The sequence below is a fragment of the Leptodactylus fuscus genome, chromosome 1 (genome assembly GCF_031893055.1).
Source record: "Leptodactylus fuscus isolate aLepFus1 chromosome 1, aLepFus1.hap2, whole genome shotgun sequence".
NCBI lineage: Eukaryota > Metazoa > Chordata > Amphibia > Anura > Leptodactylidae > Leptodactylus > Leptodactylus fuscus.
In genome coordinates this window covers 277,470,856-277,496,356 of record NC_134265.1, presented here as the reverse complement: position 1 = coordinate 277,496,356, position 25,501 = coordinate 277,470,856, and the positions used below count along the sequence as shown (strand labels likewise).

At 44.4% G+C, this 25,501-nt stretch overlaps 1 protein-coding gene across 1 annotated transcript in view; it reads left to right on the top strand.

Moving 5' to 3' along the window:
* Nucleotides 1-9,592: 9,592 nt before the first annotated feature.
* The window catches only part of RNF150 (ring finger protein 150), a 118,298-nt gene continuing 102,389 nt past the window's right edge, over nucleotides 9,593-25,501 (top strand). The window contains exon 1 of the mRNA XM_075257619.1: nucleotides 9,593-10,049. Coding sequence (XP_075113720.1) covers nucleotides 9,605-10,049 — 445 coding nt within the window. The 5' untranslated portion in view covers nucleotides 9,593-9,604. The remainder of the gene's footprint in view (nucleotides 10,050-25,501) is intronic.

Sequence of the window (25,501 nt, the reverse complement as noted above, 5' to 3'; positions counted from 1 at the left end):
TGTGTGGGGGGGTAGTCGGTCGAGATCTTCGGTGTCGGTCAGGAAGGGGAGGGGGGCCCATGTCAAAAGTTCGCCACGGGGCCCCGCCATTCCTAGTTACGCCACTGCTCTGAATACAATCTGTTGATAATGGATGATAGCAGAGACTAACAGTAATGAGGACTAAACAATCGGCTTGCATGCAGGTTAAAATAGTGGGTTTTGAGCAAAAACAGTTGATTTTTTTTCACTTCTACGCTGCCTTTAACACTTTCCCAAAAAGGGCAAGGCAAGGGTGTGCAGTGGCCATGAACACGGATCCCACCAGATTTATCATCATTTACACCAGATTTCCCCTACAGGAGCTCTGCCTGGCAGATGGGTGTGCCTCATTTATGAGGTGGTGTGTGCCAGCTAGGTCTTCACAAATCTTCCCCATTGTAACTGTAGTTGCAAATAGTGCCCTCCACGGTCAGGGCTTGTTCACATCTGCACCCAAAACCAGGTTTTTGGCCATCATTGATAGTTAGTATTGTACATAATAGACCACACATTAGATTTCCAACCGCCTATTTCCCCTGATGCTGGGGATTCATTTTAACGGGTTTGAAAAGTGTCCAGCCGTGAGCGCTGGTGAGCGTTTTATGCTCTCTGCAGCAAAACTTTTTTTTTTTACCGGACACAGAGTCGAACATACACTGTGTCCGGTTTATAAAAAACGGTTTCGCCACGGAGAGCATAAAACGCTCACCGGTGCTCACGGCCGGACTGGTTTCAGTCTTCTGCATGCAGAAGACGGAAACCTGATAATGGAGACCCGAACGCTGGTGTGAACCCAGCGTCACTTGTACCCCCACCAAGCTCAGAACCTTTACATAAACCTTCCCAGACACTCAACTTATCTATGTTCCAAATATGGAGTTATATGGTACAGGGATTTGGGTGCCTACAGAGACCAGAGAAACAGATACTCATTTTTATAATATAGATTTTGCTTCTGGTTTTTTTTTTTTTTTTTTTTTTTTTTTTTTTTTAAGTTTTCCTCTATCATTTGGAAAGTGTAGTCTGTGAGATGGAGAACCGTAAAACAATCTCCTTTGTAATGCAAGTGGGATTGTATTTGTAGTCAACAGAGGATAAAAAAAAAATGTGCAAGCTTTCACAAGACATTGTAAGTTGTTTTTAAAGCTCTGCTCAATAAAAAAGATGAAAAGGTGCTCGCTGATGGAAGTGGAAATAACTCAATGAAAGCTGACGTGTAATTTATAAAAAGTCCAGCCACAATAAAATAACTGTAAACGCTCTATAAATTGCACAAGCCTCGTGCCGTAAATTTATGAGTGTTCTAGGATGATATGTTTCCGAAATGTGGGATTTTTCTACCTACAGTTAGACGTACTCTAATATAAATTTATCTCTTGAAAACTCTAGTTTGTGTCCAACAACTAAATGATGAAATGTAAAATTGTAAAGCATCTGAAATTACATTTGTCCTCGATTACCTCAGAAAAAAAAGAATTTCTCATCACATAATCCATTGCTGTACGACTTGTATATTTAGTAGAAATGGGATCCCAAGACACAAGGTCTTGTAGTGCTGGAGCAGAGACAAGGCAGTTAGATGTGTCACTCCTGCGAGGCAGATGGTGGTAAGACGTTGAGAGGAGTTATCTGGAAAGTACTAGTCTGTCAGAGGGGATAATGCAATCCACCCATTGGGATAAAACTCTGGTCTTAATGTATATGCCCCATTTTTCTGTAATGTGTTAAAACTGTATTTGTATATTTGTCTGTACTATGTTGGAAAAAACCCCCCAAAAAACACCACAGTCAATTCCACAGGGATTTTCTGCCTCCTATTGACTGCGTTGGTTTTTGCAGGCGGAATCTGCCTGAAGGAAGCAGAACCGATAGAATTCTATGGGGAGGCGTTATTTTTTCCCCCATGTGGATTCTGACATGGATTCAGCACCAAAATCCTCACCAAAAAAAAATAAAAAAATCTGTGTGAATGGACCCTTAGGCTTCGTTAGTGTTATTTAGGGATATCACAAAACAGGCCCTCTGTGCCAATAACCTTCTAATAATTATACTGTATTGAATATGGCAGTGCTTAGACTGCTGTGACTGATCCCCTGATAAACGTTTAATTTAGACTTGGTGTAGCTAAATCAACAAATAACTTCCAGGACGCCAGGCATGGATTTGAAGTGGGATGGCCACAGCTTTATTTAACAAACTTCTAAAACACATTCAAATCATGATGAAAACATAACTTCCGCAATGGCTCCCATACAGCCCGCTGGTAGACAGCGGGCCCCTCGTCCTAGCTCCTCTTGCCACGAGACGTGGCACACTCCCGCAGTGCTGTGACAACAAAGAAGAAACAAAAATACAACTAAAGCCAATCAAAACTGCGAGGGCAAGGGTGGCTGGGTGGGCGTTTCCTCATGTCAAGATGGACGAAGGGTAAGAGACCCTGACCCCCGTGCCCCCGAAATATATAACGTTTATATCATAAACAAGTGACTTCATCAAAACAAGGGGCGGTTGTATTGATTCAAAACCCCGTAACTTAACAACCCCAGCACAGCAGTCTTCACCCTTTTCCTTAGGCAGTGCAAGGGTTGCTACGTTTGATGGCTGGAACTGATTGTCTAACCTCTGTGTGGTCTATGCACCCTGCCTCCTGTGGTTGTAAACTTTGTGTGCAGCGACTATTTGTTGTAGTGTATCCAGGGCCGCCATCAGGAATTTTGGGGCCCCATACAGCCTAAGTGTCTGCCCCCCCCCCCCCCGCCATTTTAAAAATACTTTATTTTGCGACACACCAATTATGTATTACATTTCCCTTTATTTAGCAGCAGTACAAGGCTTAATCAGATTCTATTTGCAGGTACAATCTGCTACGTGTGACAGCGCCTATAGAGAGCCAACACCATTTATAAGAGCCCTCATAATAAATCCTCAGGGCTTAGTCACATTGCGTTTTTGGCCTTCCTTGCCGGGATACGTTGGTAACCAGTCAGAATCGGCTGTCAACTTATCCCTGCACGAAGAACTGGCCATTAAAAAAAGGGGGGCCTGCAGTTCTCCGTGCAGGGATAAGTGGGGAGCTCATTGTGACTGGTTACCAATGTATCCCGGCAAGGGAGGCCAAAAACGCAATGTGAATACTCCTTTAAAGTGAAAGTCCCACCCCCAAACAGGCTGCTATGCTAGTAGCATAGCCGCCTACATCATTATTAATACAAAGCACACATACCTTTGGAGGTCTTGTGTGCTTTGTAGTTCTCCAGCTAAAAACTTCTATATTATATATTATTGCCCTCGTTCCCTCTCCACAGTGCCGCACACCCGATGCCCCAACAATCCCCCTTCCCCCCCCCCCCCGGTCCACCTTCTAACATCTTTCCACCGCTTTGCGCGCCGCGGCAAATTTAGCCCCACCCACCGTTATGTTGACTCCACCCATTCTAATTAATTTTTCATGTGTCCGCACACAGTATAATCCTCCTACAGTCACCCGTAAATTATATGTTCCCCTTCTATATCTCCCCCAGCTTCATATACACCCTTCATCTGCACCCAGTTTCATGTCTCCCACCCAATCTCTGCCCCAGATTCATGTCCGCCCATCCATCTCTGCCCCCAGTTTCATGTCCCCCCCCCCTCCATCTCTGCCCCCATATTCATGTCCCCCCCCCTCCATCTCTGCCCCCATATTCATGTCCCCCCCCTCCATCTCTGCCCCCATATTCATGTCCCCCCCTCCATCTCTGCCCCCATATTCATGTCCCCCCCTCCATCTCTGCCCCCATATTCATGTCCCCCCCTCCATCTCTGCCCCCATATTCATGTCCCCCCCTCCATCTCTGCCCCCATATTCATGTCCCCCCCCTCCATCTCTGCCCCCATATTCATGTCCCCCCCTCCATCTCTGCCCCCATATTCATGTCCCCCCCCTCCATCTCTGCCACCATATTCATGTCCCCCCCCTCCATCTCTGCCCCCATATTCATGTCCCCCCCTCCATCTCTGCCCCCATATTCATGTCCCCCCCCCTCCATCTCTGCCCCCATATTCATGTCCCTCCATCTCTGCCCCCATTGTCATGTCGTCCTCTCCATCTCTGCCCCCATATTCATGTCCCCCCCCCTCCATCTCTGCCCCCATATTCATGTCCCCCCCCCTCCATCTCTGCCCCCATATTCATGTCCCCCCCCCTCCATCTCTGCCCCCATATTCATGTCCCCCCCCCTCCATCTCTGCCCCCATATTCATGTCCCCCCCCTCCATCTCTGCCCCCATATTCATGTCCCCCCCTCCATCTCTGCCCCCATATTCATGTCCCCCCCTCCATCTCTGCCCCCATATTCATGTCCCCCCCCCTCCATCTCTGCCCCCATATTCATGTCCCCCCCCCTCCATCTCTGCCCCCATATTCATGTCCCCCCCCTCCATCTCTGCCCCCATATTCATGTCCCCCCCCTCCATCTCTGCCCCCATATTCATGTCCCCCCCCCTCCATCTCTGCCCCCATATTCATGTCCCCCCCCTCCATCTCTGCCCCCATATTCATGTCCCCCCCCCTCCATCTCTGCCCCCATATTCATGTCCCCCCCCTCCATCTCTGCCCCCATATTCATGTCCCCCCCCCTCCATCTCTGCCCCCATATTCATGTCCCCCCCTCCATCTCTGCCCCCATATTCATGTCCCCCCCTCCATCTCTGCCCCCATATTCATGTCCCCCCCCTCCATCTCTGCCCCCATATTCATGTCCCCCCCCTCCATCTCTGCCCCCATATTCATGTCCCCCCCCTCCATCTCTGCCCCCATATTCATGTCCCCCCCCTCCATCTCTGCCCCCATATTCATGTCCCCCCCCCTCCATCTCTGCCCCCATATTCATGTCCCCCCCCTCCATCTCTGCCCCCCATTGTCATGCCGTCCTCTCCATCTCTGCCCCCATATTCATGTCCCTCCATCTCTGCCCCCATTGTCATGTCGTCCTCTCCATCTCTGCCCCCATATTCATGTCCCCTCCATCTCTGCCCCCATATTCATGTCCCCTCCATCTCTGCCCCCAGTGTCATGCCGTCCTCTCTCTGCCCCCAGTTTCTCGTTCTACATTACACTGACTGACTTACCTTCTCCTTCGTTTCCTCGCAGCTCTCTGCGCGCCTCTCTCTCACTGGCGCACAGTTATAGACGGGATGTGACGTCATCACATCCCGTCTACAAGGCAGTAGTGGAGGCGGCGAAGCGAGGAGCTGACACAGGTCAGCTCCTCGCTTCAGCCGCATATGTGACAGCGAGAGAGGCGCGCAGCGGCGAAGCGAGAAGCTGACCTGTGTCAGCTCCTTGCTTCAGCCGCGTATATCTTCGACTCAGATCTGCGTCCTCTGGATGCAGATCTGAGTTGAAATAGGACATACACAATGACTGCTACGGGCGCCGGCACACGGTGGCGGGCCAAAACCGCCCCCCCCCCCCCCATTTTTCAATTTGGCCGGGCCCCTGACGCCAGTACCAGTAGTACTGGCCTATCGGCGGCCCTGAGTGTATCACTGTCTGACTTGGAGCCTATAAATTGCATGGCAGCTGTAGCATAAATGAATTATTCATATTATTATAGGGAGGTTAATACCTGTCTGGAGTGGTTAAGGCAGGTATACTATCCTGCCTCGTAGTGTTATATTAATGCTGTGCCTGGGTGATGCAGCTACCCCCTTACTAAACACTATTCTGCAGTAGCTTGGACCTCCTCACCTTATTCCCTGGTGACCGCCAAGGTCCCCGTAGTTGCTGTATTAAACCAGGCCAGGGGCCTACTGGAGCAATACTTATCCCCTACAATGGCTTCTAATAGAAACTAGAATGCTACTTGGAGCACGTCTGTAACAAGGAAAAAAATGTTCCGAAAGGTTATAATAATAATGGCGAACTGCAGCAAATGGAAATTGTGCGGGTTCGAGGTGTTACATCTGAGCATAATATAATAAACATTGTATAATAAAATAAAGACATGTGACACCGTGGGGGGATAGGTAGCAATCGCTTGTATTGATGTACAGATAATGTAATCCTATATGTATGTCCAGCTTACAAGATGTTACTCTGGCAGGGTCTACCAATAAGTAAGTAGCGCCTGAGCTAACGGGCAGCCACAGTTCTCCATGTATATAGCGTACCATCAAGTCTTCTATAGAATTCCCTATTCCACTCTCTTAAAGGGGCCAATGACATACAGAGACCTTATTGTAAGAACCGGATGGTCCCTGATCACCTGGACACCACATAGCCACTACCCTTAGTCACATCTCGTATGCATAGCTTAAGCTATCTACATCACTAATGGAAAAAACATCTAGTTTCAAGAAAAATCAATGCCCCCTGTAAGGCCCCATTATAAGCCACTATAATACAGAATGGATGGAGCCAAGAACTTCTCTGTATCACACTATCACTGCCAGGCAGGCATCTACACTACATGGATACAGTGACCACTGTTTGCCCTTAAAGGGGCTCTATCATTGGGAAAAGTCATTTTTAGCTAAGCACATACTTGCATAGTCTTTAGAAAGGCTATTTCACATCTACCTTTTGTATGTAAATTGCCTCAGTTTTTGAATAAGTCAGTTTTTTTCTTCATATGCTAATTAGACTCCTCCATGTACTCTGGATGTGTCTGTGTGCACGGTTTGCTCTATGTGTATGAGGACAGAGAGGAGTCATCAGCACAGCAGCCTCTATGCTCTCATACACATCGAGAATAGCAGAGGGGGGGGGGGGGGGGGGGGGTCACACAGACACCTCCGTGTACGGAGAAGGATAATTAGCATATGAATAAAAACGGACTTATTCAAAAATTACTGAGGCAGTTTACATACAAAAGATATGTGTGGAATAGCCTTTCTAAAGGCTATGCAAGTATGTGCTTAGCTAAAAATGGCTTTTCCCAATGATAGAGCCCCTTTAAACGCAGTAATATTACTCTGCCTATAAGAGGTTAATGTAGCAAACCAGCACATAATTCAGACAGACATTCTCTCTCTTTTTTGAGCACACCTATTCTTTCCACATTGCACAACCATAATTACACATTCTTTTATATCCAGTACAATGTACAGAATAATAAACGATACCATTATAAGGATCAATTTGTCCCGCAAACCTTAAGCGCTCACATGGCTCAGTGACTGGAAATGAACAAGGTTATGGGGTATGTGTGACGGTCTCTCGCACCTTTCAGCGTTCGCATTGTAACAATGAAAGCTGCTGATAACCAACCCCGGGGCAATAACATGCAGCAGCCATACTATAAGTTCTAGATACAGCATGTGGAAGGGAATTAGGATCTTTGGCCTGTAAATTTTACAATTAGGGTAAGTTCACACGGGGGGAGTAAGGGTGGATTTTGGCACAGACAGTGAAGCGGGGAGCTGCGTCACTCCCGGGCCAAAACCCACCTGCCACGACTGTCGTGGCTTCCCCCTCCAGAGTAGGCTCAAATGAATGGGCCGACTCTGGAGGTTTCTGCCGTGAGGCGAATGTCGCAGCTCAACGAGCCGCAGTATCCGCCTGAAGAAAGGGTAGCTTGGCGGTCTCCATAGACAGCCATTGTGAGGGCGTGGATTACATGCCATAATCCGCCCCCTCTGTGCCCATGTGAACTAGCCCTTAGAGCAGACCTGGGCAAAGTCCGGCCCCTGGGCCATATCCGGCCCTCTGACTGATTCAGTTCGGCCTGCACAGCTTGACTAGGGAGGCGTGTCTAGGGGGCGTGTCTTAGTGCCGGCAGGAAGATGGAGACATGTGGTGTGTGTCATAAGGTACTGAGAGATGTAAGGTGAGCTGCAGGGTGGAGAGTGTGTGTGTGTGTGTGTGTGTGTCTGTCTGTCTGTCTGTCTGTATGTATGAGTGTGTCTGTGTCTATATGTCTGTCTCAGTAACCTAGGGACAGACATGGAAGGGGAATATTATACTGGGGCAGAGATGGCAGATAGAGGGGGGGGGACATGAAACGGGGCAAATAAAGGGGGATATGAAACGGAGGGAGAAATGGAGGAGGGACATGAAACTGGGGGTAGATGAAGAGGGCACTTAAACTGGGGGGACATTAAACTGGGGACAACTTGAGGGGGAATTAAACCGTGGAGGAAGCTGTAGGGGGACCTGTCGGCCGCTAGTTGCCCCCAGTTTAAAGTCACCCTCCAGCTACCCCTACAGTTTAATGTCGGCTTCCAGCTTCCCGATTTTAATGTCCCTCTCTAGTTGCCCCCAGTTTCATGTCCTGCTCCAGCTGTGAATTTATTGCCCCCCCTCCAACTACCCCCACTGTTTAATGTCCCCCTCCAGCTGTCCCAGCTTCATGTCCCCTCTAGTTTCCACCAGTTTATACTGGGGCACCAGGAGAGGGGCTTAATACTGTGGGGCAGTTGGAAGGGAACATTATAATGTTGGGGCATATAATCTACAGGTGACTGTAGGAGGACTATACTTTGTGGGGGCACATGGAAAGATGATTGGGTATGGGCAGAGTCAATGTAGAGGTGGGTGGAGCTAAATGTGCCATGGCACAGCCCTCTAGCATAGTTTCAATTTCTTATGCGGCCCCATGGGAAAATTAATTGCCCACCCCTGCCTTAGAGCATGAGGGGTTGCAAGTACATGAATATTTACCTAAAACTAAAGGCAATGGAATATCTCTGCCTGCCCAGTACAGCAAGCTCCTGAAAAATCCCCAACCACAGTCTGAACAAAGACATTAACTGAGAGGAGTGGGGGGAGGGGGTGAGCTATGCTATAGCAAACATGTGACACAGCAGGGAACTAGCAGACTGTGCTACAACTTTACTGCAAAACTTGCTACTATCACTGATTTAGCAAGCTCTGCAAAGCCAATTACAAATGTATTCGGCTGCATTGCAGCTGCTCCTCTCCCTACAGCACATGTACAATCCTTCCTCTTCCGGGTACAAATTAGACTGAAAAAACAGAAAACAAAACTATCGGATAAGCATTTCTCCCATTTACAAACAGAAAATCTCTATAGTTTCGGGAGGGGTAGGACACCAGCCAGCCGGTTCTAGGGATTCTGTAACTGAGCCGGTCCAGTGGTCTGGAGGCCACCGCCAGCTGTTGTAAGCAGAAGGGAGCTCTGTAATGGCACCCTGCTCAATTTTGAGCGGGGAGGCCAGCCAGCTTGCTTGCCCTTTCCCTTACCTTTTGATGCAGCAGCTCATTGAGCTGATGTTACCGGCTGGCTGCTCCTTGTTCCTGGTCTTGTAGATTCCACACGCTACTCATCCAGTTCAGTGTGCAGAGAAAGCTGTTTGCAGACATGTGGGGAGGGTGTGAGGAAAACAGCCCCTTCCTTCTGTATTCACTTAGTAAAGAGACCAGACCATCCTCCTTTTATTCACTGTGAAGCCATCTAGCTTGTTTCCTCGGTGTCGACCTGGATATAGCTGGGAGGAGGCCCCCGCCCCCTCCCCGCCACCGGCCAATCGTTCGGCCGGCGAAGGGGAAAGGGGAGGGGGAATCCACCCAAATCAAGGCCGCTCAATATCCGGCAGGCTTATGCAGCCTGGCCGGCTTGCAAGAGCTGGGCAAATAAAGATGGCAATGTCTCTGATCCAGGCATGCCGCAGCCTGGCGCTCTCCACTTGGCTCCTCTCCTACTGCTTCGTGCATCTGCTCTGTATGGACTTTACGGTGGCGGAGAAGGAGGAGTGGTACACGGCCTTCGTCAACATCACCTACCAGGACCCGACCAGCGGCACCAACAGGACGGAGAAGAGCGAGTGCGGGAGGTACGGGGAGCACTCCCTCAAGCAGGATGCCTGGGGCTTGGCGGTGATGCCCTCCCCTCAGGACAGGTTGGCCTGTGATCCGGCTGCTAAGTTCCCGGTGCCAGCTCACGCCGGGAGATGGGTGGCCCTGATCCCCATAGGGAACTGCACATGTAGGGATAAGATCCGGCATGCCGCCCTGCACAACGCCTCGGCGGTGCTCATCTATAACCTGGGATTCGGCAATGACACCATCACCATGTCCCATCCAGGTCAGTGTCTGTCTGCTCATTCATCAGCACTGGACACATGGCCCCGTGTCTGCTGCTGGGGTTGCACTGCATGACTGTGTGCACCATCTTACTGTATACCACAGGTGACTGACAGGTGACTGAGGAGACCACACTACGTCTTAATGTGTACTATGTGGCATCATGTTACTATATACTATAGGTAACTGAGGAGATCACAGTACTTCTTTATGTGTATCAGGGAGCATCATGTTATTGTATACCACATATGACTGAGGAGACCACAGTACTTCTTTATGTGTATCAGGGAGCATCATGTTATTGTATACCACATATGACTGAGGAGACCACAATACTTCTTTATTTGTACGAGGGGGCATCATGTCACTGTATACTATAGGTGACTGAAGAGACCACACTACTTCTTTATGTGTACGAGGGGGCATCATGTCACTGTATACTATAAGTGACTGAGGAGACCACACTACTTCTTTATGTGTACGAGAGGGCATCATGTTACTGTATACTATAGGTTATTGAGGAGACCACACTACTTCTTTATGTGCACCAGGGAGCATCATGTCATTGTATACCACATATGACTGAAGAGACCACACTACTTTATGAGTACCAGGGGGTATTTTGTTACTCTGTACTATAGAGGACTGAGGAAACCACACTACTTCTTTATGTATACCAGGGGGCATCGGGTTACTGTATGCTATAGGTGACTGAGGAGGCCACACTGCCTCCATATGTGTGCCAATGAGCATCATGTTACTGTATACTATAGGTGACTGAGGAAACCACTCTACTTCTTTATGTGTACCAGGGTCATCATGTCATTGTATACCACATGTGACTGAAGAGGCCACAATTTCTTTGTGTACCAGGAGGCATTGTGTCACTGTGTACTATAGGTGACTAAGGAGACCACACTACTTATTTATGTGTACTATGAAGCATCATGTCACTGTATACTATGGGAGACTGAGGAGACCACATTATGTTTTTATGTTTACCAGAGGGCATCATGTTACTGTATACTATAGGTGACTGAGGATACCACGCTACTTCTTTATGTGCACCAGGGGGCATCATGTTACTGTATACTATAGATTACTGAGGATACCACGCTACTTCTTTATGTGTAGGAGGGGGCATCATGTTACTGTATACTATAGGTGACTGAGGAGATCACACTACTTCTTTATGTGTGTACAAAGGGGCATCATGTTACTGTATACTATAGGTGACTGAGGATACCACGCTACTTATTTATGTGTACAAGGGGGCATCAGGTTACTGTATACTATAGGTGACTGAGGAGGCCACACTACTTCTTTATGTGTACCAGTGGGCATCATGTTACTGTATACTATAGATTACTGAGGATACCACGCTACTTCTTTATGCGTATGAGGGGGCATCATGTTACTGTATACTATAGGTGACTGAGGAGACCACACTACTTCTTTATGTGCACCAGGGGGCATCATGTTACTGTATACTATAGATTACTGAGGATACCACGCTACTTATTTATGTGTACAAGGGGGCATCATGTTACTGTATACTATAGGTGACTGAGGAGGCCACACTACTTCTTTATGTGTACTAGGGGGCATCATGTTACTGTATACTATAGGTGACTGAGGAGGCCACACAACTTCTTTATGTGTACCAGGGGGCATCATGTTACTCTTTACTACAAGGGACCTACGACATTACACAACTTCACAAGTACCAAAAGGCATCATGTTACCTTGACTACCAGTGACTTAGGATATAGCAGTACTTCTAATGTATCTGGGGGCATAATGTTACCATATATTACAAGTGACTTAGGATATAGCAATATTACACATATACCAAAGGGCATCGTGTTACTGTATACGACAAGTGACTTAGAATATAGCAGTACTATATATATATATATATATATATATATATATATATATTGTATACAGTGTTGGCCAAAAGTATTGGCACCCCTGCAATTCTATCAGATAATACTCATTTTCTTCCAAAAAATGATTGCAATCACAAATTCTTTGGTATTATTATCTTCATTTAATTTGTCTTCAATGGAAAACCACAAAAAGAATTGTCAAAAAGCCAAATTGGATATAATTTCACACCAAACATAAAAAAGGGGGTGGACAAAAGTATTGGCACTGTTTGAAAAATCATGTGATGCTTCTCTAATTTGTGTAATTAACAGCACCTGTTACTTACCTGAGGCACCTAACAGGTGGTGGCAATAACTAAATCACACTTACAGCCAGTTGAAATGGGTTAAAGTTGACTCAAACTCTGTCCTGTGTCCTTGTGTGTACCACATTGAGCACGGAGAAAAGAAAGAAGACCAAAGAACTGTCTGAGGACTTGAGGAGCAATCTCAAGGCTACAAGTCCATCTCCAAAGACCTGAATGTTCCTGTGTCTACCGTGCGCAGTGTCATCAATCTCCCTAGATGTGGACGGAAAAGAAAAATTGACGAGATTTCAATGCAAGATTGTGCGGATGGTGAATAAAGAACCTCGACTAACATCCAAACAAGTTCAAGCTGCCCCGCAGTCCGAGGGTACAGCAGTGTCAACCCGTACTATCCGTCGGTGTCTGAATGAAAAGGGACTGTATGGTAGGATACCCAGGAAGACCCCACTTCTTACCCAGAGACATAAAAAAGCCAAGCTGGAGTTTGCCAAAACTTACCTGAGAAAGCCAAAAACGTTTTGGAAGAATGTTCTCTGGTCAGATGAGACAAAAGTAGAGCTTTTTGGGAAAAGGCATCAACATAGAGTTTATAGGAAAAAAAAGAGGCCTTCAAAGAAAAGAACACGGTCCTTACAGTCAAACATGGCGGAGGTTCCCTGATGTTTTGGGGTTGCTTTGCTGCCTCTGGCACTGGACTGCTTGACCGTGCACATGGCATTATGAAGTCTGAAGACTACCAACAAATTTTGCAGCATAATGTAGGGCCCAGTGTGAGAAAGCTGGGTCTCCCTCAGAGGTCATGGGTCTTCCAGTGGGACAATGACCCAAAACACACTTCAAAAAGCACTAGAAAATGGTTTGAGAGAAAGCACTGGAGACTTCTAAAGTGGCCAGCAATGAGTCCAGACCTGAATCCCATAGAACACCTGTGGAGAGATCTCAAAATGGCAGTTTGGAGAAGCCCCCCTTCACATCTCAGGGACCTGGAGCAGTTTGCCAAAGAAGAATGGTCTAAAATTCCTGCAGAGCATTGTAAGAAACTCATTGATGGTTACCGGAAGCGGTTGTTTGCAGTTATTTTGTCTAAAGGTTGTGCTACCAAGTATTAGGCTGAGGGTGCCAATACTTTTGTCCGGCCCATTTTTGGAGTTTTGTGTAAAATGAACAATGATTTCACTTTTTTTTTCATTCTCTTTTGTGTTTTTTCATAGCAAGCAAAATAAATGAAGATATTAATACTAAAGAGCTTCTGCTTGCAATCATTCTTGAGGAAAATGAGTATTATCTGACAGAATTGCAGGGGTGCCAATACTTTTGGCCAACACTGTATATATATATATATATATATATATATATATATATATATATACCAGGGGTCATCATGTCACTTTGTATTACTACTAGTGACCCAAGGTATTGCAATACTTCACATGTACCAGGGGGAATTATGTTAGTTTATACAAGTAACTTAGCATATGATTGTACGTTATATGTACTGGGAGTATCATTATACTGTTTACTACAGGTGATCTAGGACATTATACTACCTCACATATACCAGGGGGCATGTATACTACAGGTGACATCACATTACGTCATCTTATGTAGCAAGGGGCATTGATTGCACTAATAAAACTACAATACTACTGGACACGACACTGATTCTTCATATGTACCAGGGCCTATCACATGCACTCCATCCCTCTATGTAGACTGCAGGTGACACAGGACATCACATTAATACATGTATACCACTATGCTTCACATTGCTGTATACTATAGATCACCAGACTAGTTCTTCATTTGTACCAGGGTATATTACATTACTTGTGCTATAGGTAAGTAAGGCACCCCATCCCTTTGTGTGCACTACATGTGACTCCGCACATCACATTACTTCTTCATGTGTAACAGGAGCATCCAGTTACTGTACAGTACAAGTGACTTAGGAAACCACACTCCTTCTTCACGTGTACTGGGGCATCACATTGCTATGTACTACAGGCGACGTTGGAGATCACATTACTGCTGCACGAGCACCAGGAGGCATCACGTTGCGATATACTACAGATGACTCGATACAACACATTACATCTTTACATGCAGCAGGAGGCGTTACAATGCCATGTACCACAGATGACTCAGGGCATCACATTAAGTCTTCATGTTCATGACCTAGTGCTATTTCATTTCAATGGGCTCATGTACACTATAGTGTTTTCCATGAGGCCTTGTGTGGGCTGCGAGTCTGTGAAACAAAATTCAGAGCATGTCCTATTCTGCTCGGTGTTTGCAGGATGGACTAGCAACATCCGCTTTTCTGGAACGGTTGACTAGGGTTTTCTGAACACCTGTTTTGCAGCATCTTGCTTGGAGCACCTAGCCTATGTTTTCATGAGCAGGATATTGTCATAGGGAGATCAAAGTGTCTCCAAGCCATTCATTAAAAAAAAAAATGTCTTCAGAACAATTCTGTGACCATTTCTAGGAGTAGGGACAAGCTGGTGACATCACTTGCTGTTCTCAGTGGGGTTTTCTTTGTGGATCCAGAAATACAGATGACACACTGATGAGATATGGACTGCAAGAGCTGAACACTGAGCTGTAGTTTGCAGACTACAAAGTGTGCACTGTTTTGTGCCTGAGGCCTAATGTATACAACAATACTACAAGACACCACGCTGACTCTTCATATATAAAAGGGGCTATGTTATTGTCATGTAGTACAGGTGACTTGGGTGCTGGCATTAGGTTCTGCAGCTGGTGATGCACTCCATTCCTCTATGTACACTGCAGGTGGTGATGCACTCCATCCCTTTAGGTACACTGCAGCTGGTGATGCACTCCATCCTTTTAGGTACACTGCAGCTGGTGATGCACTCCATCCCTTTATGTACCCTGCAGGTGGTGATGCACTCCATCCCTCTATGTACCCTGCAGGCGGTGATGCACTCCATCCCTCTCTGTATACTGCAGCTGGTGATGCCCTCCATCCCTCTATGTACACTTAAAGAGGACCTTTCATGGTTTGGGGCACAGGCAGTTCTATATACTGCTGGAAAGTGGACAGTGCACGGCTTTTCTGATCTGTGCCCCGGTTAAAGAGCTATCAGTCCCAGTACCGTAGCTGTTTACAGTCAAAGGGCGTTCCTGACAGTCAGTCAAGTACGTCCTTCTGTACAAGCAGTGCCAATAGCGCTGTGCTCTGAGACCGGGGAGGAATGCCCCCTCCCCTCCTGATAATACTCGTCTATGGACAAGCACTGTGAGCAGAGGGAGGGGGTGTTCCTCCCCGCTCACACTGTACAACGCGATAGGCGCTGCTGTGGAGAAGGACGTTCCTGACAGACTGTCAGGAACGCCCTTCTGACTGTGAAGAGCTACTGTACCGGCACCGATAGCTCTTTACCCAGGGCACAGATCGGGAAAGCCGACAGTGCGCTGAATTTAGTGCACTATTGGCTTTCCAGCAATATATAGAACTGCCTGTGCCCCAAACCATGAAAGGTCCTCTTTAAGGTGGTGATGCACTCCATCCCTCTATGTACCCTGCGACTGGTGATGCACTCCATCCCTGTATGTACACTGCAGGTAGTGATGCACTCCATCCTTCTATGTACACTGCAGCTGGTGATGCACTCCATCCCTCTATGTAACCGCAAATAAAGAAATGTTCAGCTCACCCACTTGTCATTAATATGTATATTCATCAGCCGGGATGCACGGACACCGTAGGACTCTTTCGGCATGAATAATCCAGAAAAACGAAGAAATTCCAGCACTCTCTGGATACGATAAAACTTCAAACTTTTATTACTTCGTATATAAAAATTCTTGTCCATGTACATGCAGTATCTGCATCGGCAGACTCAGCGTATCGCTGGAAATAATGCTACGCGTTTCGGATTAGATCCTTCTTCATGGCATGACACAAACTAATGAACTCGTGGTTTAAAAATACTACCTAGGAAGGTAGAACCTCCTCCCAATTAACCCCATTGTAACCCTTAAAATACAATACAAACAATAGTTATGGATATGGTATAAAGGAGTTTGTTCCTTATAAAGTTATGTATTACAATCTAATGGATGTATCTTATTACAAGAATGAAATGATACATAGTACATATTGGAGATTTGTTAAATATATATGTTTATTGATAAAATAGATGTGAACACGGCAGACTCAGTGTTATCGGGGATTTTAAGGGTTACATTGGGGTTAATTGGGAGGAGGTTCTACCTTCCTAGGTAGTATTTTTAAACCACGAGTTCATTAGTTTGTGTCATGCCATGAAGAAGGATCTAATCCGAAACGCGTAGCATTATTTCCAGCGATACGCTGAGTCTGCCGATGCAGATACTGCATGTACATGGACAAGAATTTTTATATATGAAGTAATAAAAGTTTGAAGTTTTATCGTATCCGGAGAGTGCTGGAATTTCTTCGTTTTTCTGGATTATCCCTCTATGTACACTGAAGCTGATGATGCACTCCATCCCTCTATGTACACTGCAGCTGGTGATGCACTCCATCCCTTTATGTACAGTGCAGCTGGTGATGCACTCCACCGCTCTATGTACACTGCAGCTGGTGATGCACTCCATCCCTCTATGTATCGTGCAGCTGGTGATGCACTCCATCCTATGTACACTGCAGTTGGTGCTGCGCTCCATCCTTCTATGTACACTGCAGCTGGTGATGCACTCCACCGCTCTATGTACACTGCAGCTGGTGATGCACTCCATCCCTCTATGTATCGTGCAGCTGGTGATGCACTCCATCCTATGTACACTGCAGTTGGTGCTGCGCTCCATCCTTCTATGTACACTGCAGCTGGTGATGCACTCCATCCCTATATGTACACTGCAGGTAGTGATGCACTCCATCCCTCTATGTACACTGCAGCTGGTGATGCACTCCATCCCTATATGTACACTGCAGGTAGTGATGCACTCCATCCCTCTATGTACACTGCAGGTAGTGATGCACTCCATCCCTCTATGTACACTGCAGGTAGTGATGCACTCCATCCCTCTATGTACACTGCAGGTAGTGTTGCACTCCATCCCTCTATGTACACTGCAGGTAGTATTGCACTCCATCCCTCTATGTCTTTGAAAACATTCAGAATAAATGGCAAAATAAATTTTGTAATTGGTGGGTATTTTTCATTCCACCCATTGACTTTATTGAGAAAAAAATCAGTTTAAAAAACGTCTGAAATAAATACCAAGGTTTTTTAAAGATAAATGCAGTGGGGCTGATGAATCAACAAAAATGTGTGAAAATTTTGGAATAATTTGCCAAGAAACTGGCATATATATTTTATACCTCATTTTCTATGTTTCTTTATCACCCTCTAGGGTCTTATGCACGTGGCCATACTGTTTTTCACTGACCTATTAAATAAAGCTGTTTTGGTCCATGCAAGTGCACGGATGGCCCTTTTCACAGAGTAATAGCCATGCGTCAGCCGTTTTTTGAAACCTATGGGTTTATAGAACCCGTGATTTTCAACGGGTCTATTCACATGCCACTATGTCTGTTTGCACTCAAAGATAGTGCATGTCTGTGAAAAATGGGCCATCAAAAAACGGCCATGTGAATACACTTATCCATCAAAAATTTTGCCAAAATTTACATGCATTTTATGTCGGAAACTAAGCCAACTAATAAGTGGTATCACATTAGACTAGGCAATCTAAAATTACAGCAGACACCTCAGAAAATCTTGCATCACGTGATTTCTGGTGTGAACATATCCTTAGCATGTGTCTCGTGCTTCTCCTTTTTTCAACCCACTCCTGGTTATGGCTTTGAAAATTTGAACATAGAAAAAACCTTAACCCATTCTATCACATTTACTGATACTATAGTTAGACTATAGTGTAAACTAAGGGTCCATTCACACAGAGTTTTTTGGCGAGGATTTTGGCGCTGAATCCGTGTCAGAATACACGTGGGAAAAACGCCTCCCCATAGAATTCTATGGGTTCCGCTAGCTTAAAAAAAGCTTCCTTCAGACGGATTGCGTCTGCAAAAAACAATGCAGTTAATGGGAGGCGGAAAATCCACATGGAGTTGACAAAAACCACGTGGAACAAACGCTAGCGTTTTTTTTCAAGGTCATACACTGTGCTGGAGGGAATAAACATTTTCTAATTCCTGAAGCAGATTTTTTCGTCGCCAAAATCCTCTACAAAAAACTCTGTGTGAATGGACCCTGAGGCAGCAATGGCTAAAACAATGGCTGTGACCCTAAAACAATGCCTGTGAAAATTGGATACAAGGTCCCTTTTTCTCATGGTCATTTTGCATATGTGGGGCAGCTGTTTTCAAGGATACCTCATAGAGCTGAGTCTATTGAATGAGCCGAGAAAATGGACAAAAATAGGATATAAACATATGAATAGCCCCAGACAGCACAGACATATGAATATCCCCCATTGAAAGCAATATGCTTTGTGCATGAGGCCTTAGACATGTGAAACAAAGTCCAACACACACACTCCTATTTCAACTGTTATAATTATGACATTGGAAAAAGCCAGGCAAAAGAGGTGAAACTTGAGGGGGTGCAGAGGGTACAGTCGCACCCAGGTCCTGTAGCCTAAGGAGGCTCATAAGATGAGTTTTCCCAATATGAGGAGATCAGTACTATAAACAATACATTATAGTTGGGGGGGGGGGGGGGGGCTGATACAGATTTACATCAGGACCCAGGGGCTTCATGTCTCGCCTCTGTCAGGCATTGAAATATATTCAGATAGAGAATTAAAAGAGGGCCAAATGCTATTTTGGTCCCTTTGGACCTTCCTCAGCATATTTGTAGCATGCCAAGCTGGCAGAAATGTGCCAGTGACTAATAGTGGCTGATAAATCTGGTGCATCTTTAGCCTCGACTTATTAGTCGGTTTACTTTGGACCAGAAAAAAAATTGGAGCAATTTGGCACTTTTTGTTACGTTTAAAACATTCTTCTTTACCATAAAGCCGCGGCCACATTTCAAGCACTTTGGAAAAACTTAAACTAGTTGTGAAGGGATGAGCCAAAATTCGCCAATAGCTAATCTGCCTCTGCGAGTTGTTAAGGTATAAGTATAGTATAAATTATGTGTCTTGGTTACACTTGAATCAGTGGGAAGAGCGTAAAGCTGAAACATTGTGATCTTGTGTTTGCTTGTGGAAACAATTCTAGCAACGTTCCCTAAGACCCCATGTAGTGCCAGAAAAATCACAACAAAAACTTGTTGCATTGTTTTTTTGGTGAATCCCAACCCCAGTTTGCAATAAAATATGCACAGTTACGGTTTTGGAAATCGCAACATGTCAATTATCCCTGCAGAAACGCCTGTGGTTTCCCCATAGGTATAACTGAAGCAGAACGTCCACAGAGTGAACTTTCTGTGCAAAGCACTGTGGGAAGGACTGCGATATGTTGCCGCAACGTTTTTTTCCGCAGCGCTTTTTTGCTGTGGGACGCCACGTGGGGCCTTAGCCTAAAGTAGAGTTTTTCTTTGAGTTTTTCTCTTTTTCTTTTGCTATTAAATATTTAGGGAAAACACTTGAAATTCTACAGCTAAAATTAAAAACATGCTATGTTTAAAAAACAAACAAACAAAAAAAACGCAGATTTTGCGCAACTCTTTTTTTTTTTTCCTGCAGTGTGTGGATGAGATTAATGAAATTTCATTTACATTGATGATACTGTAATAAGCAGATTTTTTTCCCCTCTGCAGTGGAAACACATCATGTTTTTTTTCCATAGAGTTTTTCACAGAAAAACTGTCCCTGTTACACCTATACAGAACACGCTAGGGTTTCTGTAAATATAATTGACATGCTGCGATTTATTTATTTTTTAAAACGATTTCTCTACAATGTGTGGGTGGGATTAGCTAGAATCTCATCCACTTTGCAGGTCATTTTAGACTCAGCATTTTTTACTGCTGTGTTTCCGCGGCTGCCAAAATACTGCGTTTTAGCAACGTGGGGCCCCGCCTAAAAGAGGACCGTTCACCACATCCAACTTGTTGCATGATATAATAGGTATTGCTCCACTGATTCTGGCACAACACCTCTTATATTGGAACTTTTTCTCTAGTACTCACCCTTCCTGATCAATCAGTGCAGTTAGTTTTGGTGCCTGAAATGCTATGTAGTCTCTGTACTGTCTGGAGAGCGGTGTCAGACAGAAGCAGGCCAGGGGTGTGATTCTGAGCTCTGACACTGACTGTCTCTGACTGGAGATCTGAATCACACCCCCTGCCTGACATTACAGAAAAAAATTCCCACTGTGCTGGAATTAGGAAAAAACTATGAAAACACAAGTTTTTGATTAGTTTTTCCTCAACATTTTTTCTTCAATTAGATATATAGGAAATCCCTTGGGATTCTAAGTCTAACACTAACCTAAAAAGCAGCATTTCCGCAGGTATTTTCTCTACAATGTGTGGATGAGATTACACAGAATCTCATTCTCTTGGTTGGTACTTTAAATTGCAGTGTTTGTTTTTTTGCTGAGTTTCCGCAATGTAGGGACTTAGGCTAAGGCCCCACACTACAGAAACGCAGCTTTTTTTGTTGCGGTTTTTTGAGCCAAAGCCATGACCCTGCTGCGCACTCTGCTTGCTTCCTACTAGATCCTATCTGATGAAGGTCCAAAATGACCGAAACGTTATGTTCATTTAATTGATCTAGTGCTTTCTTTATGCTTGTCAAACCAATTCATGGCGTTTATGTACCAAAAATAAAATTCTGTTTCACCCTTACACCTATATACGGTGTGCAGCAGCATTTGTTTATACTGTGCATGAGTCGCAGGACTCTTTGACTGCTAGCACCCATACTCTTTATGTCATAAGTGTGCGGTTCCACTGCCATCTATATATTTTGAGCCAAAGCCAAGAATGGCTACAAAAGGAATGGGAAATATATAGGAATTTAATACACTTCTCCCTTTTGCTCAATCCACTCCTGGTTTTGGCTCAAAAAACCGCAACAAAATCTGTAACAAAAAAAGCTGCATTTCCGTAACGTGGGGCTTTAGCCTTAAGAAAAATTTGACATGTACAAAACTGATTTTGCAGCATTTATTAGCACAGCTTTTCCCAATGCTGTATGTGAATGTAGCATCAAAGTCTGAATTGTAGCAGGATTTGCAGCCATTTATTTTCTCAATCTTGTTATTCAAGCACTGTGTCTTTGTCCGCCGTTATCTGATTCTTCTCTTTTTATGTCTAGACTTACACACAATAAATCATTAATACTTTTCTCCTCATGTATCACTTTTCTAGCGTTGTCTTTCACAGTGAAAGCTAATCTCGATTGGTTGACAACAGTCGCAAACTACAAGTTTGAGAGAATTTTCCCTTTTCTTTAGAGATGTTTTTTTTTCTAATGTACAAAAACATTCATCATCAGAAGCCGGATTTATCTAGAAAAGTTTCACAATAATTTTTTTTTCATACATATGCTATGAGTCTTGTCTGTGTGACACGTGTTATTCTTTCAGAGGAAATCATCGATGGCACAATTATATGGGTGGACATTTAACCCATGATGGTACTTGTCTGTTAACAGCTTAAAGGGGCTCTATCATTGGAAAAAGTCATTTTTAACTAATCACATACATGCATAGCCTTTAGAAAGGCTATTCCACGCCTACCTTTTGTATGTAAATGGCCTTAGTAGTTTTTGAATGAGACAGTTTTTATTCATATGCTAATTAGCCTCCTCTGTGCACAGGAAGTTCTCAGCAGCACTCCTCTCCCTACTGTGTGCTGTGTGTGAGCAGGGAGGAGGATTCAGCAGCAGGAGCCTGTGCTGTATACACAATGTGTGCACAATGAGACTTCCGGGGTGCAAGGAGGAGGCTAATTAGCATATTAATAAAAACGGGCTCATTCAAAAACTACTGAAGCTATTTACATACAAAGGGTATGTGTGGAATAGCCTTACTCAAGGCTATGCAGATATGTGATTACGGTAGTTAAAAATGACTTTTCCCAATGATAGAGCCCCTTTAAGAGCAAGACAGGATGATTTAAAAAGATGGAAATGACAACAATGGAATAGATGTAATGTTCTTTTGTCACAGTGTTTCCAGTGTTGTAGTGCTGTGGTTTCTATCTGCACCACCACAGTGGAGTGTAGTCAGCTTAGACTCTGTTCACATTATCGTTGTGGCTTCCTTTAATAACACTGTGCAGGATGTGTCACATGTTGGGCACCAGCTATGTCTACTGGACCCATTCTCCATTGGTAATCACCAAGGTGTTTGTGAAATGTGATGTTATATGTGGCTGAGCCTCCAATGCAGATGTGATCACAGCCTTAGCGTTATATAAAAAAAATATGAGCATTGTGCCTAAACATCAATATCAGAGGGAGGATATTGTGGCACACATTGGACCCCCAGCCCTTTCTTTAACTAAACTTGAGCCACAACCCCCGTTCTGCGCCTCGCTCACCACATAGTGCATATGTGGGTAGAGCAAAGCAGGGAGCTGTGGCCCAACATACTTATTATAAGTCACGCCAGTTTTCTGGAAGTCTGCGCCAGCTCCTAATTGGCATAGATCTCCATTCTGGTGCAAGGGTACGAAGAGGCTGGATGTATGAAGAGGCTGCGCCAGTCGGGGCCTTTATTAAGACTGGCACATGAAACACCATACTTAGTAAATCTGTCCCACTGTGTATATTTATTATAAGTACATTAGTAATAAAAAGGACGAGGGGGTCAATGGGAGGTTTAAGTAGTTTATAAAGACTATGGAAAAGTCATATAACAATAAGAAGTGTTTTCTTACTAGTTGCCATGGGTGTCACCACGTACATGCATTAGCTATTAGAAATGTTCCCATGGTTTAGTCTTTGTGTCTCTGGATAAAGTCGGAGGCACACAGGAGTACAGTGTGAGCCCATAGAATTTTGTGGGTGTCCTTTAATATATCCATGATAGCCATGTACATGAAATACGATGTGACTGTATGTCACGGTTAAGTTGTTGCATGTGACAGCTCTTAGTAGCCTCCAGGCCAGACACAGTGATTGATACAAATGCTATAAAATAAAGTTTACTATGTAAAGCTATCATGTGTGAAAGTTCCTATAGTGTGCCAATAATCATAGTGTGACAAAATCATTCAAGCAAAGTTATCCATACTGGACTGGCCAACTATTTAATGTATATGGGAATATGCCAACTTTGTCCCATTGGATGATGTTAGGGGAAGTATTGTTGAATTTCCTGCTATGTGCTCACGGGAGATGATTCAATACCATAGTTATCTGACAACATCGTACACCCCTCTTCCCATTGAAGACTGTATACTTGGCTGAATCAGGTTTCTATATATATATAGGTGGGATAGCCTCCTCCTAGTACTGTACTTCTCTATAATTCTAGTCATCCCTGCTCTCCAGGCGTCACTTAGCCCCTAGTGATTATACTGTAGTTACAGGACAGTATGTTACTGGGAGGCAGGGATTCCTGGCAGCATAGATAACTATATTGCTAGGCATCCGTCTTCCCAGCCTGATGTTCAGGCCGGTAAGGCTGATTTCACACAGGGTATTTTGGTTAGGATTTTGAGGCCATATTCGCCTCAAAATCCTGCCCAAAAAGACAGCTCCCATTGAGATCAATAGGAGCCGGTCAGTTATTTTTTCTGGGAGCCGTTTGTTCAGGCTCCTGGAAAAAAAGAACGGACATGATCATTCTGCAGGCAGAGTCACCTTGCGAATCTGCCTGAAGACGCTCCCTCCTCCCTCCTAGGCCCATTCATTTGGGCTTAATCTGGAGCGGAGTGCGCGACTGGTTGCCGATGCACTGCAGCTACCCGTATTTTCCGCTTCAGTTTCTGGACCAAAAAACCCTGTGTGAACCCGGCCTAAAACTTGTGAATACAAACAATTGTTGTGTCAATGTGGAGTTAGGATAGGTCACCAATCGAAGATTAGTGGGGTCTGACACATGGCCCTCCACTGATAAGCTGTTTGCAGAAACCACAGTGTTCAAGTCTCTTGTAGTCTCTTCATTGAAACCCAAGCATAGCGCTGTATAATGTTTAGTGGCTATGTTTGGTTTTGCAGTAGTTCCCCATTCACCGCTGTCTCTTCAAACAGCATGGATGCCCTTTGAAGAAGTTGCAGGAGTGATACTTGAGTTGGGCAGAGGATTTGTTGTTTGGCCTTAGTGTTTCTATCTGTTATGCCTGCTGAAACAGAATTTTTGTGAGCAGAATTAAAGTGTGTTTTTCTGTGATCCAGCCTACAGTGCTCCACTTTTGTGGCTCCGTTCTTTTCCGTTTTATAGTGAACTTGTATACTGTAGGAGAGTGAAGGGGAGTGGAGCTATAGTGGAGATTTTTGGACTGTGATCACTTTGGACTAATGATGAGAATTGCTGTTACTACATGCATGTTTCAGTGCACAACTTCTTATATCTTTCTTTACTTTGGAAACTAATGCTGGCGACTTCTGGAGATGTTGCAGCATTTAGAAAAGACTTATTTATATGCACAGTAGACAATATATAGGCAGTATATAGACGAAGGCTGAGTAAATGGTGTGTGGTGTAATTCACATATTATTATATATATTTTATATATTATATTTTAATTATAAAATTATTATAAATAAATATATAAATAAATATATATAATTGTAATTATATTATTATTATATAAATTATTATTTTTATATATTATATTCACTATATTATTACAGAATAATAAAAGGGACAGAAGCTACTTCTGCTCTTTATGTCATGCAAGTTTTTGTTAACTGAAACTACACAAAAGCCATAGCATGTGGTATAAATTAGAATAGCAATGACCCAAGAATACTTCTCCTATGTGATGTTTCCTCTGAAGCGAGCTGCTTGTTCTACATTGTTTGATGACATTTTATATTAGAACGTAGAAAATCTTACTCAGAATTCCTTTCTTTTCTATTGCTAGGCTCAGTATGGGTCCTTTGTTCATTGTTACACTTACTTCTCTTAGATATTCCCTAGAAGAAACTTTTAGAAAGGGCAGAAAGTGTCAATTATGTAAAGGAATATGCAGTATTATTTCTTACAGTGGAGGTATAGAAGTGACCACCTTTAATCTACACGCCCACCAATATTAGCAAACAAGAGATGGGGTTGCAAGGGTGACAAACAAGTTATGGTCCTCCTGTTCCAGTTTAGGAGACTGTTATGTAAAATCTTACAAGGTAACAGGGGCCCCTTGTCAATATTT